General features: G+C 40.3%; 2 protein-coding genes across 15 annotated transcripts in view; one reads left to right on the forward strand and one right to left on the reverse strand.

The window, feature by feature from the left end:
- Med12l (mediator complex subunit 12L) overlaps window positions 1–27,210 on the forward strand; it is a 290,187-nt gene that overhangs the window by 153,201 nt on the left and 109,776 nt on the right. The gene's annotated exons all lie outside the window — the stretch shown is intronic.
- On the reverse strand, window positions 6,726–25,246 carry Gpr87 (G protein-coupled receptor 87). The gene is made up of 3 exons (XM_034500461.2): window positions 24,993–25,246; window positions 12,372–12,503; window positions 6,726–7,836 (listed from the first exon to the last, which is right to left on the reverse strand). The coding sequence occupies exons 2-3, from the start codon at window positions 12,403–12,405 to the stop codon at window positions 6,794–6,796; spliced, it is 1,077 nt and encodes a 358-aa protein (XP_034356352.1). The 5' UTR covers window positions 12,406–12,503; window positions 24,993–25,246; the 3' UTR covers window positions 6,726–6,793.

Genomic DNA, 27,210 nt, shown 5'->3' on the forward strand with positions numbered 1-27,210 from the left:
GTTTAGAAATTGTCCAGCTTAAAGTCGTCCGTTCATTGCAAGAAAAAGCTAGGTGATTTGGATAAGAATGTATGTTATAGCGTGTGTGACCTATCAGAAGGCGTGCCTTTCAGTTGAGGATGAAAATTTAGTATATGTATGCCATGAGACATGGGAGAATAAGTTCAAATCCCATCTAGGACATAAAGGGAGTCACAGCCTTTCTGTAGGTAGACACGGAGGAGGTCTGTCACTCTCTTTACAGGCTAGAATCTCATTGAGGGAATGTCTAGATTCATTGAGTGTTTTTTTTTTTTTTTTTTTTTTTTTTTTTTTTGTCCCAGGACGCATATTTACAAGTTATACAATGCTGATGTGGACATGCTTTTACATGCATATTTTGAGCATGGAATCATGTGTGCTTGCTTAGTGGCTGACTCTTTCTCTTCCACTTCTGGTGCTGTGTGCCAGCTCAGTGACATTTACTTAGACAATTACAGGATAATTTTGAGGGAATAAAAGCAAATAAATAAAAATAAGCTTCCTAACTCAAACCCAAATGCTATTTGCACATCTTAATAATCCACTTGTATTAATAATAGTTGCTAATATAAGCAGGCAAGCTGGAAAATTTTTCTCTTAACGCCCTGAGCAGTTGGAGCCAAATTGATGGGCACAATATCGCCACAGCTTTTTTTGGTTGTGTGACCTTGGGGCAAGTCACCCATGTTCTGACTGGGAATAATACTAGCCTTTCCCTATGAGTTGGCTATGAGGATTAACTGGGCTACACAATTGACACCAGGGTATGTATGAGGTGTTCAGTAAGTATGAAGTATTTGAACTTTATGAGCACATAACTATTCAGTGTTAGAGTCTGAGAAGTGGGTGTGCAAAAGGCAGGCAGAGACAGAGAAATCATGACAGGGGTCAGCCTCAGATGTGATGCTGTCTGTAGCTGTGCCATCAGCTTCAAGTCATGGCTGTAAATAACAGGATCCATGTCTGCTCAGTTTCTGAACTCTCGCTCCTCTGTGGGGCCTGAAAGCTGTCCACAGGCCTCAACTAGGCCTGCAGGGTCAGGCTCTCTATAGGCCTGGCTTCTCCATGGGTCCTGCATGGTCTAGAAGCTTCCACTAGCCGCTCCTAATAGCAGTGAGGAAAAGGAAGAACTGTGCGAGGTGAACAAAGGCGCTGTTGATGACATTCAAGCACAGGTTGTACAGTCTCGTAAATAGCACAGATTTGGAATTGACTAACCAGCCAGTTCATTGACTTCTTTCTTCATATCACTTTTAATGATTATGCAACAACAGAATTTTAAAAGATGCTTGTTTATTACTTTGAATGTTGATTTATGTTTGCACTAGGACTTAGCAGTAGCAAGTCTGGGATTCTGTATTACCTAGACCTCGGGCATGTTGTTCTGTTTGATATAGTTTTTCAGGAACCTGTATCAGGTTTCTCGTTATAGATTTCAGTACCTACTTTAGAGGAAATTTTGTAAAATTGGAGTATGTGTTATCATTCTAGTGCTTGATGGCTAGTTTTGGTGATTGGTGTATTGAAAATAAGAGGCAGTCTTCCACAGTAAAGTCTTGTCCCCTGCTTCCTGTGGCTAGTAAGCCATTAAGCTTTCCCATGGATGAAAAATATATTTATCAATACAGAATTTATCTTTCACACCAAAGTTTATTTTTATGCACAACCACAGTGGTGACTTGAATAAGAAATGTCCTCTGTAGATTCAGCATTTGAACGCTGGGCCCAGTTGGTGGTACTGTTGAGGAAGTCTAGGGGGTATACCCTTGCTGGTGAAGTATGTCACCACACTTGACCATTGAGACTTTATAGAGTTTATAGAGTCATACCCTACATCTAGTGTACCCTCTCAGCTTCATGTTTACAGTAAAGTATACAAGATACCAGTTTCTTGTTCCTGTTGCTATACTTGCCTTTGGCTGCTATGCTTTCCTACCCCAATAAACTCATCTTCTGGAAACATAAGGCCAAATACACTTGTCTCTATTGGTTTCTTTAGTTACGATGTTGTATCACAGCAATAGAAAAGTAGCTGCCACACCAACCAAAGCTTTGTGGTGCCTGCGTTGCCGTTTACCAACAATAACAGAGAGTATTTTAAAAATAGCTCATTGAAGGGAGAGTTGAGCATCAGAGGATGTATGTACCTCAACAGAATGACAAGTGACAGTTTGAGATGTGAAACTGAAATAAAATGAAGATAATAGAAGAAAATAAAACTGAAATAAAATTAACTGCCAGCTTTGTGAATGATAATCGCATTCTGCCAGGTGATTTCAACTATTTAGGGAACTTTGGGGTCATTTATGAGGGAAGTGTGATAGAATGATGAGTGTTCACAGGGAACGTGAGCTGAGAAGCGCCTGTGCATTTGATGGTATTGAGAGCACAATGATTCAAAATAATACCCAATTCATTGTCTGAAAGGAGCATGGTAGTTCTACATGTTACAGAAAAGATGGTCAGTCTGTATTATAGCATAAACGTTAAGAAAAGGACAGTGTTCAAAGCCACAGTAAAGTTTGAAAAGCACAGTTGATGTATTATTGGGAATTTTTCTTTGTCAATTCTGAAAGAGCAGTCAGTATTTGCAAGGTGTTTTTTTTTTTTTTTTTTTTTTTTTTTTTTTTTTTTTTAAATCAAGTCCCCAGGTGGCTTGTGTCTTTTAGACTTTGTTTCCTTTTGCACACATATGTTAACTTCTTGATGGCACTGATTGCCTTTCTGAGACTGTTTCTCCCTCACCCTGCTCAAGGCTGCTCTAGATTAAATACTTGCAAACAGGAGGACTAGGACACAGAATACAAGGCTTTTGAGCTTTACCACCTGATGGTGGTGGAGACTAAGAGCAGCCTCAGCTGTCCTGATGCCAGTTAAAATTTCAAACTGGTCCCTCTTAGGAGTGTTTCCTCTTAGAAAACATTAGGGATAATTAAAGATTGTTTTATATTGTGTCGAACACATTGTTCGTTTGTGTAGCATCTGCCCGGTAAGTGTTTATTGTGTTTTTAGTTGGTTTCTTGTGGAGTTTAAGTGTGTGTGTGTGTGTGTGTGTGTGTGTGTGTGTGTGTAAGAGAGAGAGAGGGAGAGAGAGACAGAGAGGGAGAGAGAGACAGAGAGAGGGGGGGGTGGGAGAGTGAAAAATGTGGGGGAAGAGATCTGTTTAGAATATTGAATTGATAATCATATTTTAATGCATCTTGTACTTCTCTCTCTCTCTCTCTCTCTCTCTCTCTCTCTCTCTCTCACACACACACACACATACACACACACATCTACACACATTTATCTTGAATATTTTATCTAAATGAATGTGTTTTCCTAGGCACTGTGTCCTTAAAGCTTTATTGGAGAAAGAAATACTGGCATAGCGGTTACAATGAGAATTAAGGAGTTATGAAGTGATTTAATCCATTGAACTGTTAGCATGTAAGATTAGTTTCTCCAAATACAATTTTTTAAAAGATAATACTAAAATTTCATTTTGAACTTCTCCATTCAAGAAAGAATGAATATGGTATTTATTCCTGTATGAGAGGATTCTAAAACTTAACCTACACATTTGATATCCCTAATCCAGAATCAGAAATCTGAAAGGCTCTATAAAATCTGCCATGATAGCACAGGTGCCTCCATGTGAGAGGCTGTAGCGGGTCAGAAGCAAGTACACTGCTCACAGCATCATAGTGTTTTCAGGATGCGTGGGAGGCTGCACGTGAAGCAAAATGAATTTATGATTATAATTCAGAAAATCCTGAAGCTCTCCTATCAGCCGTGTACAAATATTCCCACACCCAATACCTGAAATCGGAAATCTTTCTGTTCCCGACAATTTGAAATAAAGGTTTGACAACCTATGTAACTCAAAAGCCCCAGGTAATATTCTATTTCCTATTTGAGGTTACTTTAGAACTACCATTTTAAAAAGCCACCAAATAGCATTCACAATTTCTTCACATTGACTATAACACTGTGTGCTGCCCTCTGCCTCCAGCATTGAAAATTGTATTGACAACTGTTAGTACTGTTCTATAAGTTGTTCAGTGTTGGTCCTGGATACATCATTTTTGGGTATTGCTGTAAAATAGGAGCTGGAATTTAGATAGATTTTATAATATGACTTCTTTAAATGAGGATAATTCTGATCACTCTTTTGTAAGTCAGTGTTTGGAGTTGTGCCATCGATTTAACAATACATTAATACATTAATTAATTAATTAATTAATAATTAATACATTAACATTTCCAGCCGGGTGGTGGTGGCGCACGCCTTTAATCCCAACACTTGGGAGGCAGAGGCAGGTGGATTTCTGAGTTTGAGGCCAGCCTGGTCTACAAAGTGAGTTCCAGGACAGCCAGGACTACACAGAGAAACCCTGTCTCGAAAAACCAAAACCAAAAACAACAACAACAATAACAACCCCCCCCCCAAAAAAAATACCATTTCCAAAAAACAAGTGACACCTCACATTAAATATGCTCAGTAACCAATTTAGGGCTAGCAAATGAAATTTAGCATATTTTTAAAAGGCTTGGAGTTGAAGCCTGAATCACAATTGAGCTGAAGCCTAGGCTAGAAAACCGGGGGACTACAGTGCTGTGGAGAGCCAGCTGATGCAGGGAAGAAGTCATTTCTGGTCCTGAGGTTCTAGAGGACATTTAACAATGTCCCTCAGTACTGAAGCTTATAATATTGTTCCTGAGTCCTGTGGCTGGGCACTGTGCTGTGGTAGAGAGAAATAGAGGGAGAGAGGAGAGGCTGGACTGCAGGACTTCCTGGCCAGCAGTATTGTTCTTCCTTCATGCTAAGGTAGCTGAGCCTTCCTGCTCATTCTGCAGAAAGCAGTAGGAGGCCTTAACCTTCCATCTGCTGTCAGCACCTGATCTAAAACATACCTGTGTTGACCTACTTAATATCACACATTTGGTGCTGGGGTTAACTAAGCCAGTGACCAAACAGGGTCTGTAAAATTAACTTACCTGAAGAGTCATTTCATTTAGGGAGCTGAAATCTTGAGAGCATAATATTTTGATAAAAGTTATCAGATCTTTTACCTCCTTTCATTTCTGCTAACGTTGGCATGTTTCCCCGGTGGGCTGGATCTTCACTCTGCTTCTGTGCCTTGTGATGGAAGTCATTGTGCTGCTGCTCTTGAACCCTCGGCTTTGCTCAGTTCTCAGAATTGTGCAGTTTGCTAGAATGTAACTGAAGTACAATAGTCAGTTATATGCATGTGCTTTATCTGTTAGCTGTAGTGCCCACTCTTAATAATTTGTGTGTGTGTGTGTATGTATGTATGCATGCATGCATGCATGCACATGTGCTTATATAAATGCAGGCATGCACATCACAGCATACACATGATGGTCAGAGAGCAGCAACCTTGAGTGGTTGTCCTTCTTGTTCACTGCCTCATATGCCCAGCTGGCTGGGCTGTCGTCTCTGGGGATTCTCATGTCTGTCTCCTATCTTGCTGTAGGAGAATGGGATTACAAGGGCATGCTGCCATGCCCAACTTCATCTGGATTTCAGGTTCTTTCACCCACTGAACCATCTTTCTTCTCATACAGTGTCTTCTAATCAGCAAGCATATCTTAACTCTGTTTTCTGCAGCTTATAGTATAGTGTTAAATTAGAGCAGGGGATGGAGAGAAGGCTCAGCTAATCAAGGCACTTGTTTCCAAGCCTGAGGACGTGAGCTAAGTCCTAAACCCCACATGTTGGGAGGAGAGAACCAACTCTATCAGTTGTTCTCTGACATTCACGTGAGAACCGTACCATGCGCAAATCCCACACCCCCACACATAATAAGTAAATGAAATTCATTTTGTAAAATACAAAATCAGATGTGACCCTCTGGCAATAACAATACAACTTTGAGAAACAAGGTCGTTCAAAGGTGTATTATTTGCAAAGAGAAAATAGCTCAACATTTAAATGGCTACCGTTGGACTTTTTGATATAACTTAGTGAACTACATCTTTCATTTTACGGTTGTGTAGTTAAACTACTGATATTCTTGTTGGGCATATATCGCTGGGAAGAATGTTTTATTAATATGTTATTTTTGTTAAAACATAAGTGATTAATGACTATTTGATAAACTGAATATACTTGTCCGCTAGGCCTCCATATCTTCTCTATTTTTATCACGTGTTTGAATGTATCATGAAATTGTCATCAAGGATGAAATACTGGCAGATGTTAATTGGATGTCATAGCAGAAACTTTTACAATGTCCAACCCCGTTTCTTTCTCTGAGATAGCTTATTTACAATGCGTTAATTGGCGGTGACATTATCAGTGTGTACTGCGAAAACGTGGGTGAACTTCCCTTCAGCCATGCGCCCACTGTACCAACTACACATGTGCCTGAGACATTGATAAGCACACTGAGGGGAAATGGCCAGAGGGTGCTAGGTAGCCAGAATCCATAGGCTTCCTAATTAGTTTTCAAGTATTCAACCTCAACAATTCTCTATTCTGTGAGTTCTCTACAGACGTGACTGCATAGCAGCAGTGAGTGAGTTCCAGGGGGCAGGTGCAGGTGTTCACCTGCCACTCACCAGTCTGCTCCTTGACTGCTGCAGGCTCCAATGTATCTCACATTTTTTTCTAATGTTTTTTCTTTGTTCCAAGTTATACCCAATATCTTGTCATTTCTATACTTAAAAAAAAAAACAAAACTGTGTTTTTGATGGGCTTCAGCCAGGATAATAAAAAGAAACATTTATTTACACTCTTTTACATATTGATTTCAATATCCAGTCCCTACACATCGGTGTAGTCATAATAGATACGCACTTCTGATCTTCGGACGCTTTGCAGTGATCTGATGCTCTCGCTCCTGGTTCTTATGTTTGATTTCTTGAATAACCTTCTTGAAAATGACTTACACATGAAAAAATAAATTATTGGGTCCAGGCACACATTGCATGCAGACAAGAAAAGTGTCGTTTCTTTGCAATAGTAGAGAATTTTATGTGCTGATTCATCTAGAAGCTTGTCTAAGTGACTGAAAGTAAAGGGGATTCTGCACAAGTGATATGGGAGGAAGCAGGTAAAAAACACAGCCACGACCACGCGGATGCTCTGGTTGTGTTTTCGCTTCCGGCTTGACTGACTTATGAATTGCTTGCTGGATTTGTGGATGTATCTGGAGATGGCTATGTAGCATCCAATCAGAATCACCAGCACGGCCACAAACAAACAGCTGTCAACATAGGTGACGGCCATATCCCACTTGGCTCCCAACGGACTTTTAAGTTTCATGCAGTCATGGATATTTTCCTTAGTTGGTTGACCATTAGTTAGTATGATGTTTGGCAAGGACAGAACAGCCATGATCACCCAAACACAAACTGACAAAACTTTAGTGAAGGTTATGCTGTACATTCGAGAGTCACCGAAAGGCTTCACCACCTTTAGATATCGATCAACACTGATTAGTCCAAGAAACACAATGGATGTATACATGTTTGCATAGAACAAAACTGAGGTGTATCTGCAGAGGATAAACTCAAAGTACCAAGGTCCAAATCCTGCATCACGGACTATTCGGAACGGGAATGTCAGGGTCATTATGAGGTCAGCTACCACTATATTTTTGAGATAAAATATGAAGCTGGTTTTATTCCGAATGTGGAAGAAGATCCACACAGCCAGACCATTGAGCAGGAGGCTTGCCACAAAGATGACTAGGTAAAGCACTGGCAGGATGATCGTGTCAAATTTGTTGTGAAGGGTGGAGTTCTTCCCATATCCCTCGCTTGTGCCATTTGCAGCTTGACTTGCTTGGCTGTACAGTTCGTTACCTGCAAAAGTGGAAACATTCACGTTAGGGCGACTGCCTCCCTTATCACTGAGTCTTTCTGAACGGGTATAAAGATGGTTTGAAAGATTTAAGTGTATATCTCAGTCTCTGTGAGTGTATCCTGCACATGTGCAGAGCTTGTAGAGATCAGAAGAAAGTCTCTGTTCCCCTAGAGCTGAGGCAGTTGTGGACTCCTGACTTGGAGTTCACTTGTCAACTCAGTACCTAGGAAGAATCTGAGCACCCTTAACCTCCAAGCCATCTATCTCTCCTGCCCCTGCTGCCAGGATTTAAAGAAGTATCTGCTGACTAATTTCCACCCCAGTGGCCAAATAAATGGTGGATTCCCTTTCCCCACATTTCAAGATCCACGGAGTCTCTGTGATAGCTTGTTGAAAATGAATATACTATATTCATATAAAACCCTGGTGTTTAGTTCAACACTGGATATTGGTACACATAGAATCAACAATACCTGAGGCAAAAAATTTTTGAAGTTTCCTTTACTAAAACAATAAAATTAGGGCATGGAAATTATATCAGTGTATCCTTTGACACAGTCCATTTCCTTTATCATGACTTACATTTTAAACTCTACAGTCACAGAAGACGACAAAGTAAACCAGTAAAGCACCAAATTCTCTACCTCTATTTCCTGAGGATTATGTAGGGACCATTGTTAGAAAGAAAAATGTAGTATTTTTTTTTTCCAGAAAAGAAAAGAAAATCAGCTCTCTTCTAAAGTGACAAAAGTCCCAACTAGAGCTAGATTTAACTTGTGGATTCTTTTAGGTTCATTCTAACACATAAGCTGTGACTAGGTATGCCATACTATAGGAGATCTGTTTGGGGATTATCGTCATCTACACAGTCTATATCGCTATCAGGTACATTATTCAGTAAAGTATCTGTCACATTCCAAAGACATGGAAGTCTCTAAGATGGTAAAAACAACCTGATTTTACATTTATGGGAGTGTTCAAGTTTATTATCAAGAAATAAATTATGTAAAAATATTTGCAGGCTACTATTTTTGTTATTTACAAGATTAGATTACACCCGCTGTTCTTATCTTCTTCTTCTGAATTTGCAAAATTCCTTTGCTTTCTTTCTTATTTTTTTTTGTGTACATGATTGTAGATATCATTACACCACTCTTATTTACTTGATGAGTTGGCATGTGGGCATATGGTTTTTGCAGCAGCTGTGAAAGGTCTCTCATGTCCCGTGGGAGACATGGCGGTTATGTGAGGGGTGTACAGCTCTACTCTGTGCCTTGGCCCATCGCTACCCTTCCTGATGTCACTCTGGTTCCCAGCACTCTCCAGCAGGGAGGTGAGCTGTGTGGGAAAGTGCATTCCAGTAGAGTCTGGGGCTGTCAGACCTGTGGCCCACTAAGCCTTGCACTGAACAGCCTACTCCCAACTCCCTCTCCTCCTGGCCTTCCTCCCTGCACAGGCAGTTGCTGCTCAGGAAGCTTCCTCTCTTTCCAGTTTGTCCTGAAGCTATTCCTCAGTAACTCTTGCAGCTGCTGGACAAGCACATTTTGTCATCTGTCTTTGTAGACAGCATAGACTATCATAGCTTACAAACTCCTGTTTCAGATGTAAGGATACAAGGAAGATCATGTCTGATTTTTTAATTCCCACTAGTTCATAAGAATTTCATTTTAACCATACTTTGGAATGATTCTTGTTTAAGGAACAGTGTAAATTTAGCTCCTATTTGCCTACATGGATGTTTATTATATATTGTTTTCTTTCTTTGAAGTAGTAAAATAGGAGAGGCAGTGCTGATGATTGTAATCCAACAGCAGGTTCTTAAATTACCACCTGAAGTCAGAGCGTGGCTTCTGGGAGCTCGCTCCCTTTCTGATATTTTTTTTTCCCCTTCCATTCCTTGCTGTGTTTTTAGAAACTGGTTTTTCTGGCCTAAATATCCTTATGCAGGTTAGTAATTTATACCTATGCTAGCCTGTTGTAAGACTGATGGTATTATTAAGCTTTACAAGTTAAAAAGGCCTGATTCAGCTGCTGTCTCCAGCTTCCAGCTTGAAATGTTGCCTTGAACATATCACGGAGGCCTGTTTTGATTTAATAAAATAGTGTAGACTTGGCTTCTTCTGTCTCAGAAGATCCAAATCGGTGTTTGCAGCCCTTCAAAGGGTAAGAAGTACAGCTAAGTGAGCTTTAGATATCTGCTTGGATTGATTTACCCAATTAAGCTATTAACTGGCACTTTCATCTTGCTTTGGATAGTGCTCTCAGGGAAATACACCCAGCCAAGTAAGTCTTAATCATGGTAAAAGTGCTCAGCTGAGGGGCAAACCTTAAAAAGGAACAGCGATGTCATCTCTTGAAATGATGGCTCTGTGTTGTGGCAATCAGATAGGAGTTGATTTTCAAAGCCACTGCAAATGTAAATAGAATTCAGTAGCTTTATCCTTGGAGGGTGGGGTATTTCAGCTGTTAGTGTTAGCAGCCTGGGTATGTGTATATATCTATTGTGGCCTAGAAGAACACATCCTATCCCAGTGTTCCTGATAGATTTGTGTCTTCCATATATTATTATTATTATTAATTATTATTATTATTATTATTATTATTATTATTATTTTCCAAGGCTTAATTATATATGCAAAACTTATTAAATGATAATATACCTAACAGTTGTAGTTAATATTAAAGATAGTCTTCAATCAGAAAGAAGTCTGTGTATGAGCCATGTCTTACTTAAAAACAAAAACAACAAAAACCTAACAAGACCAAACAGACAAATCAAACAACCAAAAAGCCAAGCCGAGTAAAAAACAAAACCCAAAACCCCTTCAGCCTGAGTAACTTCACTTCACAGTGGTTCTTGACCTGTTTGTGGCTTTGAGGCAGTCTGTATCTGTTTGCTGTGTGTTTTCTTACAGTGTTTGCCTTAGCTCTTGATCAGGATTAGTGTTTGGGAGTACAGGCCTCCCCAGTTCCATGAGATCAGCCTAGCCCTGGTTATTACTTCAGTCACAAATTCCAGATTTACAACAGAGCTCAAATAAGCAGGTAGCTAAAGCCTCTTCTAAGCAACTTTGCAAATTTAATGGTAGACGAAGGAGCTGGATAAACCACCTGTGTGCTGCTCTGACAGCTCCACAGCTTAAGGTGGCAAGTGTTGGTGTGGCTTGTTTGTTGTTGAAGGCAGCCTTGTGTTCTTCCCTGTCAGCTACTCATGTCACGCCTTCCCCGTGGCCCTTCAAATTTCCCAGGTGTGTAGGTTTGCATCTTCATTGTTCCTCCTTAGGAACGTGAGTCATTAAATGAGAAAGGTTTTGTCTCACTCTGTTGAAGTATGTTATCCTAGTAAAGAATGGAGCCAATTTTGGGGACCTCCTTTAATGATCCATAGCTTGGTAATTCACTGAGAAAAACTTGAAATTGCTTTTAAAGTAGAAAGACTGTCTTCTGTGTTCCCTAGGATGACATGTTTATGACAGTGTTTAGTACAGAGTGATGATTAAGAGGGACGAGGAAGGATTCCTTTGCTAGACTTTTTCACGTATTTGTCACCCCAGATCCTTCTTCATTAACTTTAAACATGGAATTATAAGTAAGAACTCTAGTCCCCTGAATTAATTTGTTTTGTGTGAATGTGTGTGTGAGGGTGTGTGTATGTGTGTAAGAATTTGTGTGTGAGAGAGAAAAAAAGAGAATATGTGGGTGTTTGTGTATATGTATGGTGTGTGTGTGTGTCTGTGTGTGTGTTAGAGAGTATGAATGTGTATGTGTGTAAATAGAGAATGTGTGTGTGAGAAAGAGAATGTGTGTGTGTACCAGATAACACACTCTGTGTGACTTTTAGATTAAAATCTAGCATAGTATTAAAATGTAGCGCAATTACAAATTCTCTATTGCACTGTGCATGTTCATGTTTCTTGATGGCCACATACCATGTTGCCCAGTCCAGATAGACTTTTCCTCACAATCATCTACGTGTAACATGTTCATTTACTCTTAGACCAAGGTAAAGAATCTTAGCCCCTTTGCCTTGGGTGAATCTACTCTATTGTTCATTGGGGTGTGTTCCTCTGACACAAAATATTGAAATCTAAACATATGTCACTGCACTACCTACCAGATGGAGTGAAATAATAAAGTTGTATAAATTATAGGGTGTCAATCCATGGTACAATGGACCTTGTAGGATTGTTTTCTAATTAGTTATCTAGTGTAACAGGTAGATGTTGCTTTTGGCCTCCTGAGGAGCCTCAGTGAACCTTGGTGGAGACTATTTAATGTGGAAAGTAATATGTACTTTATTTGAGGCTTAACAAATCTTTATAATCTATCTTCATTTTAAAGATAGTATTGGGATTAACTAAAGTTTTAAATAAGCTACAGCAAGGTTGATCTTCATGATGCCATCTTGTATGGCTGCTCTTGTATACAGGATGAGAGATGGTTTTCAGTGGGTTTTAGTTGGTTCTAAACTACCACTTAGCTCAAGTAAGCCATGTTAAAATTCAGGTCCTTTGTGTCTTTTCTGCTGGCTTACCTGGTAATTTTGTAAGTGTCAAGTTGAGCCCCATTCTCCAGTTGTGATGTATGGTAAGTCAAGATGCATGTCAAGAAACACTCGGGGACAGTTGAAGCATGGATTCAGCAGAGGTTATTCCTGGCTTGATTTCTAGGGAGAGAGAAATGAATTACGGAAGTGTTGGTGAGAACTTTGCAGGTATAATATTCTTTCAGTAAAAACAATAAACCAATGAACAAAACATTGTCACATTTTGTGATTAGGAAAAAAGGAGCGTGGATTTGAACACCTTTTCCACAGAAGAGTAACCTATTTTTATGCCGTTTTTCAGTTTGCCATGAAGTATGACCATGTCTGTGTGGTATCCTCTGGATGCCACTGTGTAACTTTTGGAAAGTTAGTTAACATCAGTACTTAGGGGTTTGCATCTCTGAAATGGTAATGTCAGTGACAGTCTCACAGGAATGCAATAAGGACTGTGTAAAGTAATATGTTACACAATTCTAACAGATTGAAGTCTCAGCTTATGTGTCTAAACTTTATTTGTACATCACACCCCTTTAAAAAACTGACCATGTAATAAATGCGTATATGATGAGACTAGTATATAATTGCAGATAGTTATTTCTAAAAGATCTAACACTGATATGTATAGAAATTTTTGAAATAAATTTTTTAAAAAAGATTTATTTATTATTTTTATGCCTGATTGTATGTCTATGAACCATGTTCATGGAGACTTGAAAAAGTTGTAGGATCTGAGCTACGGGTGGTTGTGAGCTGCCATGTGGGCTCTGGAAATCGAACTTGGGTTCTCTGGAAGAGCAGCCAGGGCTTTTAATTGTTGAGCCATCTTTCCAGCTCATTCATAGATAAATTGTCATGCATTTAGCACCCTGTGATCTCTGGGGTTCTAGCTTTGCCTGTATACTAATCAGTCATGTGACTTCATCGGTCCATATGACCTTTTTAGAATTGTACTGACATTTCTGTCGATTCCAGGTCAAGATTCAAATTCACATGAATTTATATATCTTCCTCATAAGTATATTTCCACGAAGGATTTAATATCATTTGAATATTTGTTCCATTTGTTTTGCATAACCATATTTCTTTTAATCTCAATATTAGACTAAAAAAGCATCATTTAACTGGGTTTAGTGTTTGGTGTGCAGAATGATTGTATAAATTGCTCTTCTGGCCTTCAGACGCTTTATGAGATTAACAGAAAGTATGTATTATATAGAATTACATGTTTTAAAATTTTATTTTCTCCTATATAACCAGGTGTATCTCGAGTACCTAGCCTTGTCTTAGAAATTGACAAAATAGAGAAGGTACCTTGAGGACTGTTTTGGAGAGTGTGCAGTTAAAGGAAAATCTGCATGTAGGCAGTTTGCTATAAGGGAAGTCACACGGTTTCTTATGAACTGAAACCGTGTGGGACTTTCATGACCCTCACTGGTGATGTTTCCATGCACAAAGCTGCCAAGAGCCTCCAAGTGCTGCCATTCCCACCAGTGTTTGCTGAGCTAGCAGGAAAGAAGCACTGTGGAGATAAGTGAGTCCTATGTGCAGTAGTGGAGACTTGTCTATGGCTCAGGCCTTTCCTGTCTGCAGTCTCACATACAGTTAAGTCTGGAGTGGCAGGAGATAGAAGAAATACTTTGCTTTTGTCTTCAAATTTAAGGATCTCTTCCATTCCCTCCAAAACCAGCTCTTTGGAGAAGGCAGACAGCTGGCTTCTCCTGTGCCTCCCTTTGAGTCCTTCTAGAATCTGGGCTGCAGCAGGCTTCAGAAGGCAGTTTTTTTATTACTACAATATGGATAATTAGGGATTTAATTTTTTTCTTTGAATGCTGGCCTTCTTTTTTTTCTTTTGAATGCCAGGCAAGTAGGCAAAATCCCACTTTTAATTACCATATTACTATTCCCTGAAATGGAAAACTATTTTAGCAAATTTGGGGGATACAAATGTTTTTTAACTTTAGCTGTTTCTGTTCCTAGATCATATAGTCTTCCTTTTCCTGATCCACTTTCCTCAGGCCCCATCAGTAGCAGTAAAGAAAGATAACAAGGCGTTAGCCAGCGGGCACAGAAATGAGAGTACTCTAGGGCATTTTTATTCATGACTCTTATGGAATATTTGCATTCAGCATGTGTAGAGAAGTTTTATACTTCCCTGTAAAGAACACCATACAGTTAAGAAAGATAGAAATATTTGTCCAGATAGATATTTCATCAGCACCATTGTAGCTGCACAAAGAACGGAGAACATCAGAGACCTCCCCTTGAAGAGCAGCTTCTGTGGCAGTGGAGTGCACAGGGATGAGTGCACACAGTACACCAGAGTACACTGGAATTAGCAGTACACCAGAGGCACTGGAATTAGCAGAAGACAGTGATGTCATGTAGACCAAGAAAGGAGGGCATGTGACTGGACTTAGCCAGTCCACTTAGGGAAGTCAAATGACAAAGGGCAGCTCAGTGCCATGGGATGGAGTCCTGTATGCTGGGATCATGGTAGAGGAGGCTAGTGGGGCAGATGGCTGATGACCCGGGGCTGAGTAATACTGGCACGGTGAAGAAGCAGCTGCAGACGGTTCTTTACTTTAACCATGACTGTTATGGGAAGGAGAAAGTGAGGCTGGAGGTGGAGACAGGTATAAAAGCAGTCTGTATCATTGAACTGCTTTTATGACTAATGGAAGAGTTTGTTAAGCATACCATTTAATGCCTGTCATTGTAAAATTATACTTTCCCAGTGTGAGTAAAAGAAAGCAAACAAACAAACAAACAAAAAAATCCAAGTAACTTGCCCCATGGATGGTGATGCCGTGATAAAATGCAGAGAACAAGGATTTGACTGAGTTTCAGCTTTGTGCTTTTTCAGTGTCCCGACTCTCTCTTCATTCTCGCAAATATAAAAGTAAAGACTAGGTACCATTTTACATAGAAGGCAGCATAGTTGCCTATGGTGGGCTTCCTGTTGTACATTACTGACACAAAGTTTTACTTAGAGATGGACTGCAAGGCATAGGGTGAAATGATTTCTTGCCTTTAGTCTGAGCTATGACTGTTGTGTGCTTTGTAGCATCAGCTACCTTTCAGGAAGTGCCTGGCAGTTGTTTCTTCCTTTATACTGTCCCAGCCTGTCTGTCTGCTACCCTGTGCCCCATCTGCATCTCAGCCTCCAGGAGTGCTTACTGTGGTGTGCCCTGCAGCCTCTGCATGTCCTGGCACTCCCCGCTCCTTATAAAGATTGCTCCAGGTGGAGTGAAGGGCTGTGTTCCAGAGGAACTCATTCATGGGTGGGATTCCTGTCCTGCCTCCTACTGCTCCCCTAGCTGACAGTTGATGAAACCACTGAAGAATGTGGCGTCTGCTCAGTGAATCAAGCTGAGAACATTGCTCAGCTGTTCCGGGGCTAGATCGTATTGGTTCTTAGAGACCTGTTCTTTTCAGCCACCCACTGATACTATGCCTTGGCTAGCTGACTGTGCGTTTCTCTTGGCTATTTTAAAATGAGTGTGTAGAGAAAGGATTCACATATGCTCAGTAGCTTTTTTTCTCTTAGACTCTTGAGCACGATGCTTGTCTAGAACAGTCCCATGACCTAAATGTTTTATCCTCCCAGCCCTGTAGAAAGATAAGTTGAGAGATTCTAATTGACTTGCCTTGCTTCATACCGGAAGTATTTGATATAGCTGGGATTCATGTCAAGTCTGATAAAAGCTGATCACAGGTCTTGCTGATATACTTTGATGGGAAGAAGAAGAAGAGAAGAAGAAGAAGAAGAAGAAGAAGAAGAAGAAGAAGAAGAAGAAGAAGAAGAAGAAGAAGAAGAAGAAGAAGAAGAAGAAGAAGAAGCAGCAGCAGCAGCAGCAGCAGCAGCAGCAGCAGCAGCAGCAGCAGCAGCAGCAGCATTTCGAGTCTTCATTTTATTTTAGAGGCCAGGGAGGTGGCAGGGGTATGGATAGAGGAAAGGGTATGTCTTCCTGCCACATGCATGAAGGGACTGCTAATCTTTCCAGCTGGGGTCTAGTTTTCCTTGGCATGAACACTCTTACATGTATCAGGAGGCATTGTAGAATCCAGGTGGGATCTTGTCCCAAGCATTGAGAAGAGCGTCTGCAGAGCAGTTACACTGGGCCTCAGCCACCTATTTCTGATGGGAGAGGCTCCTGTCCACAGGTGCTGGCACTCCCTGGTAGACCTTCCTCTCCCAAGCATTGCCTCTCCAGCCTACAGGTACTTGATTGCACAACCCTGGGTCTGCTCTAGTTACCATTTACCCTTCCATGGCTACATTGAAACTATAAATATGGTTTTATTTCTCCACCCCCACCCTGATTCCTGGATTCTCTTGCATTAGTGACTATCATTTAGAATGCTGTAAAATGATCCTAGTTCTCTAGTCACCAGGAAAAAAAAACCATGGATGTGCTGTTGGGGATTGTAGACCATGTAACTGGTACATACCAAGTTGTCTCTGAAGTACACACCTGAGACTTTACTCCTGTCATATTGGAGCTGGATTTAGGATTAATCTTCTACTGTGCCCCTTCAGTGAAGATTAGGATCCCAACCCTACTGTTGAACTGCTTTTATGATTGGAAAGATGGGGGTCTTGCTCTTACCACTTTACAAGTGGTGGAAGAGGGGCCAGTGTTGGAGTCAGACCTCTGCTCTCCAGGTGGGGGATGAAATGACCAGAGGGCATTCATCAAGCAGGACTGTGAACAGTCAGCTCTGTACTCCACACAGCCCTGCCTAATCTGCTCTCAAACTTGTTGGGTTGGATCTCAGCCTGGGTGGGGAGCTACTTGATCAAGTCAGGTAACCTCCCTCCTGGGTGGGAGAGCCTGCAGGTGTGTCCTTCTGGACAACAGCTATGGGCTTCATAAGTTGCATTATTGTCCATCTGGTCACAGTCTGAAAGGTGAATCCCTGTTAAAGTGCAATTGCTGCTAGGTCTTTAGACTTGGTATTGGCGGTTGTCTCAAGTGACAGAATCTTTGTCTTTTTCTTATTATCTATCTGCTTTGCAGTTTGTCTCAGGAAAGTCACATCTCTTAATTGTAAGAATTGTAGTACAATAGTTATTTTGCTTTCTTGCTGGAAAGTACACTAAGCCTACCAGACATGTAGGGATACTGATGGGGGCCTACATTGCAGTGATAAAGATAAAAAACACACCAGCATCACACGCAAAGCCTCTGCGGAAAGGAAGAATCTCTTTTAAATTCTGGAATTTGAGGATTTAACCCAGGAATCCTTTTCAGTTTAGTTAGTTAGTATAATAAATAAATGAATAAATATTAATGTAATAGCATTAATATAATTAATGTAATAGCACAGCTAAAGATCTGAGGGAAAAAGAAAGGTATCTCACTGATTCTAAGTCCCTTCTTTTTGTAATGGAATTAGGTCACCATACTTAGGTTAATGTAATTTACATTAGTGGAAACAGTACCTGACCTAACAGAACATTTTTCTTTGTGCCCCCATTTTTTATTAACAGTTGAAAACTCTAAAGTGGAGTTCTTAGCTTGCATAGACATTATACTTTTTTTGTCAGCATCAACCTTTTTTTTTTCTCATTTTTCTTCTCTCACAGAAACCAAATATTCCATCCCCACAGGCACATGTGGGGAAAACATATAACTCCTTTCATGTTGTACATTTATCTCTCAGAGTAATTCCTACTTAAGCATATTATCAACTCACAGTACTTAATAACCATTCTTTAATGGATAGCATTTGAATAAAATTAATTCTTCTGGTTATTAGATAAACATAGTAACTCCCAGTCAGAATTAGGAGCCTCACTGCTTACTGCTTTCCATCTCTCTCTTCTCTGCACCTGCCCACCTACACTTTGGCTGTTCTAAAGCACCTTTCAAGGCCTTCTGTCCTGGACTCTCTCTTTACTTTTGTCTGCTAGGGAGGTTATTGGTAATTATTCAAAGTCTAACTTATATGTTGCCCTTCTGGAAGTCTTCCCTGTTTTGTGCATCATGCAAATGGTTTTTGGTACCTGTGGAACACTGGTGGTCACTCCAGGCAACGTCAGTGAGGGCAGTGAGCCCTCTCTGTAAGAAGGAATAGTCTCAGCATGGTAAGAGATCCAAGCCAGCAGCTGAAGAGTGAGGAGCATAATCCAGAGGGGCTGAGTGAGTTGGGATCTGGCCTCTGCTTCAGGGGCAATTACTTTCACACTCTGGGTTAAATGACACTCATAAGTCCTCTGCAGTAGACCATATAATTTATTGACAGACAACATTACATGGGCATTAAATCCTGTATTTAGACAGGACGTAGCTTATCTGTAGGTTGTATTTGGGACATCTAATTTCATGGAGAGTCTACCTTTTTCCATTTCTCTCCTTTGATTTTCTCCTAATCCTTACAGGACCTGGAACTTAGTTGGCTGATACCTGTCCCAAGGTTTCCCCCTTTATCAATTTCCCCTAATTTGATGGCATTTTCTTTTTTAATTGAAACTTATAAGCTGGTAAAATATTGGGTTGGCCTTTTATTTTTTGGAAAGTATAGAGAATTTTACAGTTTAGTCATGACATTATAATTGATTTGAAATTTATATTTCTTCAGAATCTTTAAACTCTCCTTTTTATTGGTGCTTGTACATTAGATTAGGCCATAAGAAGGTATCTTTTATAGGTCCAAAGGCTGTTTTTAAATGATTCAGCCAGTTTGGTACTTATGGAAGTTTTGAAAGTTAGAATCATGTTAATCGGGGAGAAGGAACTGGAAGTTTTCCGTATGTATGTCTTCCTTATATATTAAGTTGTCTTCATAGATGAAGCAGTAGTAGGTGAGCGTGTTCAGGTGAGTTGGCTGCCTGACCTTCATCACACCATCTCCTTCCACCTCTGCAGAATGGCTTTGCCTGCACTGCACTTTGTGTTGGTACCCACAGGCGTTCATTCTTTCAGTACTCAGTACAGCTTCAGTTTTGTATGAGGACTCAAGGGAGAAACTTCTTTCCAGTCTCCTTACTGAGAATGTTGTTCTTTCAGGATCACAATGGTTGATCCATATTTAGGTCTTTTCCCTGACTTCTATATAGGTACAGTCGCTTTGGATTTTTCATTATGAAGTAGATGGGGGTAAGAGAGTATTTGTGCCACTTTAAACTTCCCACCATTCCTTCTCTAAGTCATCTGCCTGCCTGCCTGCCTGCCTGCCTGCCTGCCTGCCTGCCTGCCTGCCTGCCTGTCTATAACAGTCTGTCTCTCTGGCTTACTGTGTGTGAAGTATTTTAGTGTATATGTTTGGATGCAGGCTTGATCATACATGAATGTCCTATATATGGAGGTTAGAGGTCAACAGTGTCTTCCTCAGTTATCCTTTATTTTATTATTTTAGACAGGTTCTGTCATGGAGGCTGGCGTTTTGCCAGACTGGCTGCCAGAGTTCCAGTAGATCCACCTGTCTCTGTCTCCATCGTTCTGTTATTACTGCAGCATGCTACCAGGCCTGGCCTTCTATGTGGGTTCTAGAGATCTGAAATCAGATAAAGTGGCAAGCACTGTACCAATTGGCCCTCTTCCCCAACCCCTTTCACACAGAAATTTCATTGAACATTTTTATATACAGAGAATTTTCATAAAGGTTCTTAACACTCTTCTCAACGCTCTCTCTCTGTCTCTGTGTCTCTTTCTCTGTCTGTCTATATGTCTCTCTCTCTCTCTCTCTCTCTCTCTCTCTCTCTCTCTCTCTCTCTCTGTTTCTGTGTGTGTATATACATTCATAATACATTGTAAGAACATATGTATGTACGTATGTACATTTGGACCAGGCAGAGTTTAGATACGTGGGATAACCCTGTGAGTACCTTGGAAGAAGCACTTGGTTGGCATAAAATTGAGTTGATTATGGAAGAGGAGAGGGGGGGACAACATGAAATAAGCATCATTTTCTGATAAGAGCTGGAAAAACTTTAAAGTAGAAATGTTTGTCTTTGTCACAGTGAAACAGATTCTGAGGTACTTAATTATTGGGAGTCTCTTTCAATTTAGAAAGGGAACAGAAGGGAAGCAAAAGCCAGAAAAAAAAAATAGGTTCAGTGTACTGTGTGGTATGTGTCCCTCAGATGCCTGCCCTTTGAATGCTTGAAATGGCGTCTGCACAGGCTGGTTAACTAATTAGTAGCTGTCTGATTTGTGGTTTCATAAGGACTGTAAACAGAATGCAAACAGAGAGACAGCAACACTGTGCCCCATCATGATTTTGGGCACTGTGGTGTACCTACTAGATATCTTTTCTGGTTTTCAAGAAAGAAAAATTAGTGGCAAAATTGGAAGTATTACACTGATGACTCTAGGCATAGAGTTGATAGGGTCTCTGTTTAGCAGCTGTTCATTGTTGAGTTTGTTCAAAGCCATCACAGGGATCCTTCGATGCAGGTATACCGTGAGGTGGTACTGGTATACCACTGTGCCCTTACCAAACATGTTGGCTATTTTTACATGGTCTTTGATCTTCATTTAGCTATTTGTTTTACCAAACTCTTTTAGGTGTGTGACTACTTGTCTAATCTTGTTCCTCCTTATCCTTGCAACCTCACATAGTATAAATAAAACTGAAAATAAATACAGCTGCACTTCTTTTTTTTTTTCAGTTGTTTCAGCAAGTAACTTACAGACCTAAGCGATCACTTACTAGCAGATTTAAAATAACATGGTTCTCAAGATCAGTAATATTTAGACAATTCTGACATTATTGTGCTTAATATTTTCACCACTTTAAAAAAAAGTCAGTTTCAAGAATAACAGTTTAAACAAAAACAATTTACCAATAATGCACTCTCATAGCTGGAGTTACCTAAAGCCACTGTATGTTCTTGTAAATCCTGAAGTACAGCAGTGTACCCAGTGATGAGCTGTCTCCTTAATGTGCCTAGTTTTCTTAACATATAAATGAGCTTACCTTAAATGTTTCATTTTCTGTCTTCTTTGCAAATGCTTGAGTCTGGTAGTCATGAGAAGGAATGGGCTTGGAGGGGCAAGTTGCCCACCCCCAAAGAAAATGGCTGCTCTCAGCTCTTCTTACCCAGAGGAGGGCAATGTTCTGTGTGAATCACTTGGTTAGTACTGTGATCTGTGGAAATGCATCAGCTATCCTGTGAACATTTTTAGTTCTTTGACACTATTGGAAGCTCCTTTGATATAGAGACCTTTCGTTATTTAGTTACTGTTGTTCTCTGTTATACTGACCTTGCTCTGGGAACTACCAGCATCATTTTCAATATAGGATATTTAATTAAAGGACAGCTACTTTACTCATAGATTTGAAAAGTGGAGTTTCACTCCATGGTCTGCCCTCTGAAGAATTCCATTGTTTGATCAGAGAGTCTGTTCAGACAAACCCTCTAGCCTCTCAGAAGCCTATGCCTCAGTCTCAGGTGAACAGTGGTGATAGTAGCCACAGGGTTCAGGAAGTGGGCCAATGCTTTCACATGCCTCAGACCTCTAAATTATTTTATGTATACTTTAATGTATTAAAAGGACACTAAGTTCCTTATTACAGATGAATTTAGGGGTATAGGTTACCTAACTACTCTGTCAGAGCTGTGTAGCAGTTCTCATAGGACTGTATGAGGCATTGCATGGCACAGACCCTTCATCAGAACTCTAAGAGATGCTTCTGGGCATTGTAAGAACTCTTTCCACTCTTTTGCTTGCAGAAGTTGAGGCTTATAGATGTTCTGTCAGCAAATCTGTACAGTTGGTGCTATAGGGCCACATACTCCTTTTAATACCTCTCTTAAGGGTTACAGCCTAGATCTGGCTGTCAGTCATTCTGAAGCCTGCATTCTCTACACCTTTCATGCAACTGCTTCCAGGTGAACTGCTGTTCAGGTCAGATTGTAATCTGGTAATTTCAATCCTCCTTTGAGACACCAGGAAGCATCATTATCATCACGTAGTTTAGAATGTATTCAACACAGCTAGACAGTCTTAGGAAGTACCCAAAGAAGAGTAGCAATGGCTAGTAGTGAGTTTAGATGCAGCTGAAACATTTGTGGGTGAAAGAAGCTGACTGTGGCAGAAAATGTTCTCAGAGTTTGCTACTCACTGGTGTGCTGCATCTGCCTGTTCTGCCTACAGCCAGGGAGGGAATCGCTACACACGAATCACTAATGAGGGCTTAAGATGGTGTCTTGTACTAACTACAGCTTAATCAATTTTTTCCCCTTTCTTTTTACATTTAAAGACAATTTGTTAGAATTTGGGAGAAAAACCACAGGGCCAGCAGAAGTAGATGGAAAAGGAGAGAAGGAGGAAGTCCCTTGTTGACTCGGTACTCAAAGAAGAGGAGAAAGGGAGAGAAGGAAATGTGCTTTCAAGTTAGAAAAGAGGACAGTTTGTAGATAGCTACAGAGTTCTTACTTCAATCATTTTGCTATAAAAATTTCATCTTTGGCCAGTAAAGTGCGTTAATAAAATGTAAAATATGCTAGTTAAGTATTGGATAGAGAGTAGATGTTCTGCTCTGATTCTGTTTGCCATGAAAAGAGGTAACACATTTAGAAATCATGGCCAGGTGAGATTAGGCCTGGGCTTAACTACGGCCCTCAAACTGGAAGCTTGAGTCACCATCTGCGGGCACATTCATGTCAACTTTCATCTAGTATTTAACAGCCAGTCGGCTGTCACGTTTCCTTGTTATCTGTGCCTCTGATGTTTACGACTTTAAGAGCTACACCAGGTCCCAGTGTTTGTATTGTAAAGCTGCCCAGCCATGGTCAGAGGAGCAAACAGTGACAGTGTTCATCTCTATCTTACAAAGCAGGACTCTCAGACACAAAGAGCCTAACATTTGGTTAGCATCATGGAGCTGGCTAGGGATAGAACTGGAGAGGACTCAGTCTCTCTAAAGGATGCTGCTGTGTTGCCCGAACCTGGTGTTCTTTGGTAGCTGTTCCTCCAGACCTCAGCATTTCACCTGGTCTGTGGGAATCTAATGGTCCAAGAGAATCTCAGTGACCATCTCTCGTCCCTTCATCTTACCTTTCAGGCATCAAGCTCGGTTATTTTCTAACCTAAACCAAAACTGCAGGCCCTGCCTTTGCCCAAGGATCCCAGACAATCAGGCCCTCACCTCATGCTCTTCCTTCAGCATCCCTTCTTCCCCTTTCCTGGACCTTGAGAGATTTTCTTGTTTTTTTTTTTTTTTTTTCCTTTAGTTTTATTGTTTGTTTGTTTGTTTAAGTGCATACAACAAGTGGATGGTCATTTTAGTGTCTTCTGTTACCTCTCTGTGATGCTGCTTTCTTAGAGATAGTATGAAATACGTTTTTTTTTTCTTAGATATGAAGCGGTAAGATACCAAAAAAAAAAAAAAAAAAAAAGCAAAGCAAGCTGGCCGACCGTAGTGGGGACACAACCTTAAGAGCATCTATTTTAATTTCACTTTCATCTTCCACACTCCCAAAGCAGTAATCTCTCTCAGTGGATCACCTAAGTCACACACCTCACCTTCTGGGTGTAGTGTTAGCTGTCCCCTCCACACACATCCAGGCTCCATCCTTAATTATGGAACTTTGTAATTAGATTGGCCCTTGGTCCCTTCTCCCAACCTGAGAACACCTGCAAAGCAAGGGGTCAGCAGCAATAATCTGCAGACAAGATCCTGCGAAGTATGAGGATGAAACTGGATCTTCCAGTTTCATGGAGATAGAGACGGATCACAGGGGCAGAACCAAGGAATGAAAGAGCAGCTTAGCATCTGCTTCACCTACCCATAGATCTACCAGCATCAAGCCAAATCTGATGCTGTTCCCAGTGCTTGTAAATTGGACTCTGAGATTTAAATTATGAAAAAAAAAATGTTGTAAGAAACTATGCCTACCATGAGAGAAGACTGAGAATGAGGTATAAAGTTCTATCATAGGTGAAATCTGAAATCATGAACCAGAAAGTTACTCTACCCTACACTCATCTGTCACTTAAAGTCATTATGTAGAAGAGGCAAAACCTGACTGCTGGCTTTCTGCTTTCCACCCTGAAGTAAGCAGTCCTCTGGGAGTTTGCTCTGGAGCAGAGCTGGGCTGCTCTTTGCCTGTTTGTGAGTTGCTTGGCAGTTTTCTCTGGGCTTTTCCTGACATGTTTTAACATGAACCCTTTAAAGCTTCAGCGAGAGAGGATTGCCCTGTGCTTTGCTGTAGACTGAGAAAACCGTGACTCTTTTGATCAAAACGAGATGTAAAAGTATCTTCTCTTTTCATTGCCTTTAGAATAATATGCATTAAAGTTTTGGGTCTTGGGGAGCAATAATAAAAAGGCTTCTTGTTTTTCTCAAATAAATGAGGTAAATGTAGTTTTTTACAAAAAGGGTGTTTTCACCAAATAGTCATGACTACCAACACATTTTCTCTGCTTGAGACAGACCCTGCCTGCTTGAGCCAGACAATAGGAAGCACCTTGGCCCTGGTTTCCAAGGAGATACACAGGTCAGCCCTCACTTCGGTTTGTACCCTGTCCTCAAAACTCTAGTTTTAGGAGACACGCAGTCACATTCTTAAACAGTGCTGTATCCTACTGAACACTGCTTTTAAGGAAATGGAAAATAAACCAACAGCAAACAAACAAATAAACCAACTTCATTTACCTTTCATTGCGGTGGCCGGCTGGCTGTTCACTTGATACACTGTCTTCAAGTTGGATCAGGCTCCTCATCTCTTAAGTAGGAGTAAATCTCAAAACTAAAGTTATCAGGAATATAGATTTTCTAGTAAAGTGATGGAAGTCGGCATCTTTTGTTCTGCCCGAGAAGATGGTGGGTGCTCTGCCGCCCTGTGGAGAGTGTCCTTTGGGACACCTTTTAAACCGACCTGCCCACGAACAACTGGAGCAACTTGCTCGCTTGCTACTGTATATGACTCACACTGCAGAGGGAGATTTAGACTGGGGCAGAACATTTCCTGAACCGGCAGGAATCTGGGGTGATTCACCTGAAGGCACCCAGAGGGCAGGTCATTGTCAGAAGCCAGGGTAAGAAATGGGGGGCAAAGACAGCGTGGTCTCGCTAATCAGCATTAATTTCAGGTCAAGGCAGATTTTTTTATTATTTGGTTTTCTAATGCTGTTTAGGAGATAATGTATTTCATTACTACTTGCTGGCTAAATTCACCATTAAGAGAAATAAGAATATATATACTCTCACATACCCTCAAGTGCGTGTGTGTGTGTTGTACAGTGTATGTACACTAACATGCTTGTCAGGCTCAAAAGTTATTGCCTATACCCACTGAGCCATCATGACAGCCCAAGAATATAATTTATTGAAAGGAAATCCTTCAAAAACACTGTTGCACAAGTATTACTCTAGTGAAACTAAATGCCTTTATAAATTGCTAACTTTGAAAATCTGTAAGCATGTAATATCTGCAGACCTATTTTTACACATACACACACATACACACACACACACACACACAAATGCAAATATCCAAAATATTTTAAATTAATCTTACAGGAGAGGTACATTGACTGTCTTGAATGATATTCTCTCGCAAAAGATAATTTCATAAAAATTACTTTTTATGCACTGGGTATGATGATGCAGGCTTTTTATCACAGCATTCTGAAGGCAGAGGCAGATGTATCTCTTGAATTAGAAGCCAGCCTGATCTACATAGTAAGTTCCAGAATATATAAATAGAAAAACAGTAAATAAAATTTAAATGTGTGTTTTGTATATTTTTATTAGTTGTTTATTTTGAAGATAAGATGTTTATTTGTTACACGTGATCGTAAACGTCCTATGAAGCTCAGCTTGGCACTGAACTCACGATCCTCCTGTGTGTTAGGATCACAAGTGTTCAACATCTTACTTGGCTTATGGTTTGTTTTTTTTTCTAAGCCACGAATACTTTATGTTACCAAAATAAAATTTAATTTGTGAATAATTCAAAATACTTTCAGATAAAAACTTCAATGTTACCCAGTCATGGTGGCACATGCCTTTAATACCAGCACTTGGGAGACAGAGGCAGGTGGATCTCTGTGAGTTTCAGCCAGCCTGATCTGTACAGTGAACTCCTAAACAGCCAGGGCTATGTAGAAAGACCCTGTCTCAAACAGCAGCAGCAACAACAACAACAGCCAAACAACAAGAATAGCAACACTGCAGCAGCAGCAGCAGCAGCAGCAGCCGCAAAGGAGCAATAATAACAGTAAACCTTTAGTTTCTTTACCTGTAATATTTAAACAAATTAATAAATATTTTGCTTAAAGATGGACCAAAAGAAAGCTCCTTGGGTAAAGGCAGCTACCACCAAACTTGATGATTACCTGAGTTTGAGCATCATTACCCATATAGTGGGAGGAAGAGAACTGACTCTTGCAAATTGTCTGCTGTATATATATATATGCACTATGATATATGTTTCCCTGCTCTCAGATATGGCCAAAATAAGTAAATGTGATACAGCGTTATGAGAAGAATTAACCAAATTAATGAAAAAACCTATTATCTTGAATGAAGAGAAATAAAAAAATATCAGAGAGATATTTTTTAAGTTGGTAAATCTGTCATAGATTTAAATCTGCATTTGAATTACATATACCGTATATGTTTTAATAGGTCTTCCTTCTATGTTTTACAGGAAAATAAATGTGGCAAATTAACAGATTTATAAGCAATACTTCACTTAGACTTGAGCCTCTGCAAACTGTGTTTCTCTGTGGGTGTTGCCTATGGCATTTGAAGCCAGTCCCCTGCATTTTGAGCTAGGAGAGGTTCTGTACCATGTAGACCTTGTTTGGGGACACTGGTTCATTTTGAAAATAAACTCTTGCACCATGATCTGTAAATGATAAGTAAT

The sequence above is a fragment of the Arvicanthis niloticus genome, chromosome 4 (genome assembly GCF_011762505.2).
Source record: "Arvicanthis niloticus isolate mArvNil1 chromosome 4, mArvNil1.pat.X, whole genome shotgun sequence".
Classification (NCBI taxonomy): Eukaryota; Metazoa; Chordata; class Mammalia; order Rodentia; family Muridae; genus Arvicanthis; species Arvicanthis niloticus.